Source organism: Terrapene carolina, unplaced genomic scaffold (genome assembly GCF_002925995.2).
Source record: "Terrapene carolina triunguis isolate 2854851 unplaced genomic scaffold, T_m_triunguis-2.0 Scaffold227, whole genome shotgun sequence".
In the NCBI taxonomy this organism is placed as follows: Eukaryota; Metazoa; Chordata; order Testudines; family Emydidae; genus Terrapene; species Terrapene triunguis.
The window spans coordinates 240581-250013 of NW_020664578.1; the positions used below are offsets into that span (position 1 = coordinate 240581).

Consider the following 9433-nt stretch of genomic DNA (forward strand, 5'->3'; position numbering starts at 1 on the left):
TATCTCATTTCCCCCGTCACAGCTAGGGCCTGATCCTGGGGAAGCCCCTGCCTCACAGGCTGGTGGGTTTGTAGCACTCAGCCCTGACACTCTAAGCCGAGTTCCTCTTGAACCAAGGACTTTATCTAGAGGGTATCTTAAGCTTGGGAAACAATTGCCAGGCGCGGCGCAGCTGGAGAAACAGTCTGTACCCTGAAGCGCTTACAATCTATAGGCAAGGCAAACATAGGAAGGGTTCTTATCCCCATTCTACCGATGGGGAAACTGAGGCACGGAACGAGGACGTGGCTTGCTCAGCGTCACACAGGGAGTCAGACTGGGGCAGAGCTAAGGACTGAACACAGATCTCCGGAGTCCCCGGCCACTGCTGAAACCCCGTCATGGAGCTTCTCCCCAGCTCCAAACTACATGTGGCCACACCCCATCTCTTGCAAGGAGCTTTGTTTTCTTAAAGAAGCAAGTCAACCAACAGCAACACCGTCTTGTAACCCAGTCCTAACTTTCTGGTTTCACTCCAGGCCTCTGAAGGGCATCTGGCCGCTTCCCAGTTCTGACCAGCTCTCTGGGCTAGGCCCCTGGGCACCTGGCCGCTTGCTCCAGGAGGACCCACCACTGGGGCTTCCCACCCCACACCCCACAGGAACAGCCTGTCCCAATCAATTCCCCCTCCCTGGCCACTAGCAGCCTACAGGCCAAAGTGTAGCCCAGCCCCTTTGACTGGCTGCATTGGATTCACCAGTTCGGCTCCAGACGGAATGGGCCCAGTTCTACTCCCAGGGGCCCGCTGCCCTGTGACAAACCCCAGCACCAAACTCACCCAGCTCCCTGGCACTGAACGAGCCGGCAGCCCACGGGAGCGGTGATCTGGCACTGCCCTGGGGCAGAGTGGCGTATGAGCAGGCGTGGAAGGCTCCGATTTTGACCGGAGAATGTCAGTGAACGTCGATTTCGCTGCGCGCCCGAACCGATGGGAAAATATTTCCCTCGATAATGGTTGAGATTTACAGCGAGGCAAAGTAAGAAAAATGCTGCCTGAGAACTTAGGAGGGTTCTCCTCTGAGGCGGCTGCCTTTGCATCTTTTGAGATGTGATGTTGACAATTTGTCTTTTAACGGTTCTAGAGAGCTTTAACTTCTTAGATCTCAGCAGCCGCTGTCATTAAATAATTATCGGCTGACACTCCCCCCACCCCCATTATCTGACACCCTCCCCTGGGATTTCCAGCCCTGGCTGGAAGTTCGGAGAGAAGCGAAGGGCTGCATGGCTGACAACGCAGTGCAGTGTGGCTAGGTAGCCCAGGGGCCTGGCTCTGGGGCAGGGCCGCCCGGGGGGGGGCAAGTGGGGCAATTTGCCCCGGGCCCTGCAGGGGCCCCCATGAGAATATAGTATTCTATAGTATTGCAACTTTTTTTATGGAAGGGGCCCCTGAAATTGCTTTGCCCCAGGCCCCCTGAATCCTCTGGGCGGCGCTGTTCTGGGGGGTGAGATTTCAGGGGGCACTGGGTCTCGGCTACACAGGACGTTTGTCTAAGGCCTGGAGGAAGCAGTCACCGAAGAGAACACAAAGCAGAGAGACTCAGATACTGAGCTGGGGCTATCAGGAAGCCGAGAACAGAGCAGGCATGAGATCCCGGGCTAGCTGCCTGCGTCCCCTCCTCCCAGGGCCCGGGCAAGATGCCCAGAGACCATCCCACCATCAGCTGCAGAGCTAGGTAGGGCCCGGCTGGCATCCTGGCAGGGGGAGAGGCGCTGGCCCCTGGGGGTGGAAGAGAGACACAAACAGGAGGGGCAGGGAGTGTGCAGAGAGAGAAATAAATAAATATGTATGTGGCCCATCAGTCACCCCATGGGGAGAGGGGAGTGCGGGCAGCAGCAGGCAGGGAGTGCGGGTGGGTGTGATGGGCATGTGGTGTGGGTGTGGGTCATGAGAAGAGTGTGTGTGTGTGTGTGTGTGTGTGAGATGGACCTGCGGGGGTGATGGCAGTGCTTAATTTGTAATAAAAGAGGTGCCGCCGCTCAAGCAATTTTTTTACATTCATAACAGATGCAGCAAACCCAGCGGTGCCGGGCTCTGAACTGCCAGGCCCAGAGGTGCCGGGGCTCAGCCCTGGCAAGCCCTGGCCCAGCTTAAGCACTGGGTGTGTCATGGGTGTAGTGTGTGGTGGTGTTGAGCGTCTGTGGTGCTTACGTGTGTCTGTGATGTTTATGGGTGTGATGTTTGTGTGTGTGTGATGGTTACAGGGGGTGATGCGTTTGTGTGAGTGCATGTGTATGTGCGAGAGAGAGCTGGGCACAGGGTGTGTGTGTGTGTGTGTGTGTGTGTGTGTGATGTGCACACATGTATCTACGTGTGGGTTAATTTCAGGGTGGATGCTGCTATTGCCACGAGCTCATTAGGCAGATATTGGTTTTTAATCAGTGCCATAGCAATGGTGATGCAAGCTCCTCGCCGCCACCTGATCCCTCCCCCGCCCTCCCCTCCTCTCCCTGCAAACTCCGAGACCATCTGCTAAGTCGGGGCCCCAGGCTGGAGCTTGCCCAGGTGTGTGTGCCCATCACCTGGGCACCTCCTGCCGCTGCAGCAAGGAGAAACCAGCTCCTGGGTGCACTGAGTGGGGACTGGAAAGGGGGACGGGATAGAAAGGAAACCCCAGACACTAATGGGGGAAAAGGGGAAATAAGAGATGGGATGGGGAAAGGAGGGATCTTCCCAGTCAGCAAACTGGGGAGCCGTTAGATAGATAGATGGATAGATAGAGGGGGTGTATGGGGATAGATAGATAAATAGATAGAGGGGGTGTATGGGGATAGATAGATAGATAGATGGGGTGTATGGGGATAGATAGATAGATTAGATGGATGATGGGTGTGTATGGGGATAGCTAGATAGATATTAGATTAGATGGATGATACGGGACTAGCTAGGTAGATAGTCCAGGGAAGGGAGTTTGTGGAGAGATTATTGGTATTGAGAGCAAAGTAGGAAGGATTTAAAATGAGATTTTAAAGGAGGGATCTGAAAGAGGAGAGGACGGGCTGCCTGGCAGGGAGGATGCGGCTTAATCTAACCACCAAAAATATTCTAGTGTGTTGTTAAAGTGCTTGTGAACACGTCATATGGATATTTGGATGTTAGGGATGGCTGGCTGGCTGGCTTTCTTATCCCATCAAACTTTTAAAATCTATACAGGCGCTTTCAAATCAATCCGTAGAAGGGAAGGTTCCACTGATGCTAGGTCCCTTGAGTTGTGTGTGAGGCACATCAACATCCTGTGCGTGCCTGCCTCTCACACACACACACACACACACACGCACAAAAAACACAACCACGTACAAACTCACGTGTGCACACACAAACAAGCATATGCACAAACACACACGCACACATATGCACAATGGCCCGCTCTGTGCTTCGCACCAATGGTCAGCCCAGGTTCTGCGGGGTGGCCAGTCTCTATGAACGCAGCATTATCCATTCAGTTTCTGTTCCAAGCACTGTCCCCTCTGTCCCACCCCCACGCAGAGGAGAGGTCTCTGTTTGTTTCTCTCTCCCTCTCCCCCTGTCACACTCCCCACCCCCCCAGTCTCTCTATTTCTCCTTTATGAAATATGCATGGTGAACAGATGTCTCCTTCTCCCTCCCACCCCACTACCTCCTTCCCCCCTGCCGGACCACATCCAACCCCACCTCCCCTCCCTCCCAGGGGGGCTTTAACTTCCCTCCCAGCCAATGGGATCCCCTCTGCTGCTTTTAATATTTATGAGGGGGAGCACTGGAGTGGCCAATAGGAAGCCTGGGGTGGGAGGCAGCATGCTAGCTTGGGTGCGTGTATATATAGTGTATGGGCCACATGCTTCAAGGTGTGTCCATATAAATGTGTAGCAGCCCGTTTGCACCTCCGCATGTCTGGGCCCCAATGACAGGATCCCTCCCCTCCCCGGGCCCCTCCATCAGTGCAGGAGTCTGAGCGCACAAGGGGAAACTTTCTTCCCCGTCAATGAACGAACGAGCCAACCCGATCCTCAGGGCTGGGATTATTCGGGCTTCGTCCTGCAAGCAGAGAAAAGCCAGAGGAACTTCAGAGATTGAGGATGTCATCCGGTTAGGGGTAAGGCAATTGCTTGGGATGGGGTGAGGTGGGCATTATAGATACACTGATAGATTGCAATCAGAGCCATTGCTGCGGTACCAGGCGGTGACATACTACAGTGATAGATAGATAGATAGATAGATAGATAGAGGGGGTGTGTGGGGATAGATAGATAGATAGATAGATAGATGGGGTGCATGAGGATAGATAGATAGATAGATAGGGAGGGAGGGTGTATGGAGATAGATAGATAGAGGGGGTGTATGAGGATAGATAGATAGATAGAGGGGGTGTATGGGGATAGATAGATAGATAGATTAGATCATTCCATATAAATTTAGAAGTATTACAATATTCAAGACAGAGAATTTCCCCCACCCTCTGTTAGCCTTTTGATATAACCTTTGGTATATGCACACTCACTTAACTTTGGAGAAGTCAAATCGAGAGGGGTTTTTTTGGGTGTTGTGATGGCTCTAAAAAGAACCCTCAGCTCCAAACACCCCATACTCCTGGTCTGGGGGTGGAGGGGTGCCCTGAGTCCAGAGACACAGCTTTGGCTGTCCAGGGTCGTGGTGCCTCTCACCAGCAGTCACGTGCTGCCTTTGGGGACACCGCACTTGGAGGCAGGGAAAGGGCCACGCAGGGAGATTCAGGAAAGGGGGAAAAGGGCCTTTGGCTCAGAATTTTGTTTTAGATTTTAGTAGCCCCTGGCCCCTGCCCAGCATCCCAGGGCGAGGGGTTCTCAACCCAGGCTTCTCCAACAGCCACATTGACGGAACACTCCGTTTGCATTTATTGCAGGGGGGCAGAAGTGAAAATCTCCCAAGAGGGAAAGTCCTGGGTGTAAAGCATCAGAGACTTGCAGGATGGAGTAGCTCAGACAAGCACGCAGCTGGGAAAGGAAGCTGTTTAGACCCAATTCTGCAACCTGTACTCATGCGAGTGAGCCTGGGAGTCCCGTGAGTCAGGACTTGATTAAGGCTCCTGCGTTGAGCCCCAGGGGTATAAATCATCGTCCCTGCCTGGCGTTCACACCCAGAGGCCTGTCTTGTTAGTCGTCTCACTGTAATAACAAAGGGCCAGACCTTTGGCTGGTGTAATTGGGCATAATTCCACTGCCCTAGGGCAATTTACACCTGCTCAGAACCTGGCCCGGTCAACTTGATTCCATCTAGCGTGTTCAATGCAAACGGCTGGCAAGTGAGGGCACAGCCAGTTCTCCTGGAAATGTCGCTGGCGATTGTTCTGGGGTGGGGGCAGGGAGGTGGAGGTGGCGTACCCTTTTTCATTAATCACCTCCCAGGGGGTTGGGGCTGGGTGTTTAAAGCGATTGTGCCTGCGTCAGGGACATCGTCACAAAAATAAAATTGTGGAAGGGGAGGGAGTTGTGTCAGCGTATGGAACGTTGTATGTGGTTATATTATATCCTGCAAAGTCGGGGGGCGGGGGCGTAAAACAATAGAGCATCTAGACCTATGGAAAGTCTGAGGGGGGGAAAAAGCCCCACTTGCCCCAGAGCAAATGAACTGCCTGGTCCATATTTGTGACCTCACCCGTCCACCCCTGTGCAGGAGCAACAGAGCCAGACTTGGTTGCAGGCTCACTCCAGTTTGACACCGGTGTCACTTCATCACCACCGTGCACCTTGCGCAGTCGCTCGCACCAGCACTGAGCGAGCGCCGGGGCCCCCCGCTTTGCACGGGGTGCGCGGCACAGGGCGACAGAGAATCCTGCCCCTTGTCTTCAGCACAGTGATGCTGGTGTCAAACTGGGCTAAGCGAGCAGTGGGGCAGTCCCAGGGCATCAACGTCTATGGTCCCGGGGAGTGTGGGGCATGGTTAGAAAGAGCCGTAGGTTTGACAGACAAGTGTTACGGGTGCAAATCCAGTGGGAGTCCACCAAAGCCAGGCAGCAGCTCTCCATGGACAGTAATTGTGAGCCAGGATTGTGAACTCTTTGGGGCAGGGACCATGTCTCGCTCCACGTGTGCCCAAGCGCTCGGGAAAGAAAAGCAGCTCCCGGCTGCCCCCGCGGCACGCAGACCTTCCCTCACTATTGTTCACTCTCCCAGCACACTGCTCCCAAGGCCAAGCGGGGAGAGAGGGGGCCTGGTCTCCCCTCTCGGGCTTAGAAGTGGGAGATCGGGGAACATCCTTGAGAAAACAGGAATGAGAGAGCAACGGAGAGAGAGAGAGAGATGAGGCGGGGTAGGGAAATGGAAGAGAAAACATTACATTAGACAGACTAATTAGCACACACTGGTGACGGGAGACAGACACACTTAGAGAATTTAAACACATGCCTAAGCGCTCGGCTGGATCAGGGCCTTCTTGATTGACACCTGAACTGGTGTCTCTGGACCTTGCCACAAGGAGGGTAAGTTACTAGTGGGTCGCACACTTTGTAGCTCATTGCACAGCCCCGGGGCTCACTGGTTCCCTCCCACCCGACCCCACAAACTCTCTGGGTGTCCCCCTCCCATCCCCCTCTATTCTAGGGAGTCCCAGCAACTCTCCCCAATCCCCCGCCATTGCAGAGGTTCTGTGTGCTCCCTAGTTCCCCTTCCCCCCAGACCAAGTTCCCCCAATTTCTCCCCCCTCACACACACCACTTCAGGGTGCAAAGCTCAGATCTTTGAGGGAGAAGGGGGCATTGGATCCAGCTACAAGCAGTGCCCGAAAAACAGCTCCATCTTTGCTCCCCGAACCCTCGACCTTAGCTAGAATAACTTTTAATTTGTTTTTAATTAAAATGTGCCGTGTGAGTGAAATAATTGGCTTTCTGGATTTTTATTTTATTTAGTACAAGATTTCTAGGGAACATATTTGACAGGTGTTTCCCCATATTGCAATGTAAGTGTGTGTTTGTGTCTCTGTGTGCGTCTCTGTGTACATTTGTGTGAGTTTGGCTGTGTATATTTATTTCTCTGTGTGTGTGTGCACGTGTGTGGGCGAATTACTGTGTGTGTATATGTGTGTGGTTTTGTGTGTATGAATTTGGGTGTGTTCGCATACTGTGTCTGTTTTTCATGTGCGTGACTCTGTGTGTGTATAGTATCAGAGGGGTAGCCGTGTTAGTCTGAATCTGTAAAAAGCAACAGAGGGTCCTGTGGCACCTTTAAGACTAACAGAAGTATTGGGAGCATAAGCTTTCGTGGTAAGAACCTCACTTCTTCAGATGTGTGTGTATGTGAGCGTGTGGGTGAATTACTGTGTACATATGTGTGTGGGTTTTGTGTGCGTTAATTTCTCTGTGTGTGAATTTGGGAGTGTATTTTTGTGTGTACAAATTTCAGTGCATATGCCTGTGAGTTTCCCTCTCTGAGTTTGCATATGTCCTTCTCTGGGTGCGTTTCTACACATTCATGAGGCTGTGTCTGTACATGTCAGTCTTTTAAAGTCCGACTCAGAATATTTCTTTCATTTCGTTGCCTCTGTTTATCCATTCTGTTCATTCCGCCATTCTGTTTCAGTTTCTTATAATCATATGGCTTGTTAGAATTCAAAAGCATCTCGCCATGTGCAAAAGATGTTATACAAGAATAATATTTTATACACATTATCTATCTATCTATCTATCTGTCTATCTATCTATCTATCTATCTCCAACCACCCCCTCTAGCTAGCTATCTGTCTATCTATCCAGTTTACAGTCTCTGCTAGCAGTAACAGCTCTCTCTAGCACTGAGATCTTTCTTTCTAACCCCTCTTCATTCCACTCACTCCAAACTTTGTTTCCCTTTCCCCTCTGGTTCTGTCCCAGCCTGGTTGGGAGGGGTGGCTCAGACCCGGCCTGCCCTTTCCCCAGACCCACAGTCCCTGCTTTGGAAGCATCTCTGTGCGACCTGGGCTCTGCAGAGCGGGGCTGTGAAGGCAGCGGAGGGAGGGGAGACGGAGAGCCAGTGTTCCTGGCCTGCACGCGGAGTCCCGGGGGGAGCAAGGAGCCAACTTCCATTTGGACACGTCAAGCAAAGCAGCTGTGTTGGGTTCCATATGTCTGGGGTGCCAGAATCCATGACATACGGGCTCATTTAATATACAATAAGCCCCCCCAGCCCCGCAGTCTGTCTTTTCCCCCCTCGCTCCAATCCACCACCTGTCATCTCTCCAGAGAGCCAGGAGAAACGGCTTCCATCTAGTCCCACAGCCTCTCCACAGGCTCCCCCCTCTGGGCCTTTCCCTGCAGCCACGGGCTGCTGCAACCCCTGAGTCCCGGCCCACTGCCCACATTGCTGGCAGCCATGCATGGGTCGAGCTGCGTCCGTTCTCTGCACGGGGACAGGATGCTATGCTGGCTTGTAACTGGAACCCTTTGCTTGTCCTAAAGGGACAGATGAAATAAACTCTCTTTCTTTCTGTCTGTTTGTTAAGTGGGAGCAGAAAGTTAGTGAGAACTCCTTTGTTTCTGTTTTCTAGAGCACTTTGGAGGCAATTGCAGAGACTGACATCTGAAGAAGGCAAACCACGCCGCAAAGCGTGCCGAAGACAGACCCAGCAATCTACACGCGCACCTAGAGGAGAGATTTATTTATTTAATTTATATATTTATTGGAAATTTATTTAAATGATTTATTTGGAAGATTGTTGATTGTGTGACTAATTCCCTGGAGAGAGTAATCAGCTTTGAAATTTCCTTGGAAGGATTTTTTTTTTTTTTATGATGATGATGTGAACCAGAGAACAAAATATTAGAAGCAGAGCAATTTTATTTTGAAATTCTATCTATCTATCTATCTATCTATCTATCTATCTATCCCGATACACAGCCATCAGTCTATCTATCCATCCATCCTTTGAAAAGATGATGCTCAATTCAGACCAGACGGAAATCGACGTGCCCCCGTCTCACTCAGAGACAGAGTCAGTTTTTAGCGACTGTGGTGGGGGCGGTGGCCGTGGGGCTGGAGTGGAGGAGGCCGGCGGCATCAGCTTGTGTGCCCAGTCCCGGCTAGCTGAGCCGGGCGAGGCTCTGAAAAAGGACCTGCAGCACCTGAGCCGAGAGGAGCGGCGGCGGCGGCGGCGTGCCACGGCTAAGTACCGGACAGCCCACGCCACGCGGGAGCGCATCCGCGTCGAGGCTTTCAACATGGCCTTCGCCGAGCTGCGCAAGCTGCTGCCCACCCTTCCCCCCGACAAGAAGCTCTCCAAGATCGAGATCCTCAGGCTGGCTATCTGCTACATCTCCTACCTGAACCACGTGCTGGACGTCTGAGCCACCGAGCCCACGTCCGTCTGTCTGCTACATCTCCTACCTGAACCACGTGCTGGACGTTTGAGCCACCGAGCCCACGTCCGTCTGTCCGTCTGTCTGCTACATCTCCTACCTGAACCACGTGCTGG

General features: G+C 52.5%; 1 protein-coding gene across 1 annotated transcript; it reads left to right on the forward strand.

Annotated features, from left to right (window-relative positions):
- Positions 1-8894: 8894 nt before the first annotated feature.
- Positions 8895-9305, forward strand: NHLH1 (nescient helix-loop-helix 1). The gene has a single exon (XM_024222816.1). It carries the CDS (start codon positions 8895-8897, stop codon positions 9303-9305), a length of 411 nt encoding a protein of 136 aa, XP_024078584.1.
- The last annotated feature ends 128 nt before the right edge of the window (positions 9306-9433 follow it).

What these genes read in the sequence shown, in the direction of transcription:
- NHLH1 (XM_024222816.1), top strand. Translation starts at nt 8,895, where the DNA reads ATGATGCTCAATTCAGACCAGACGGAAATCGACGTGCCCCCGTCTCAC.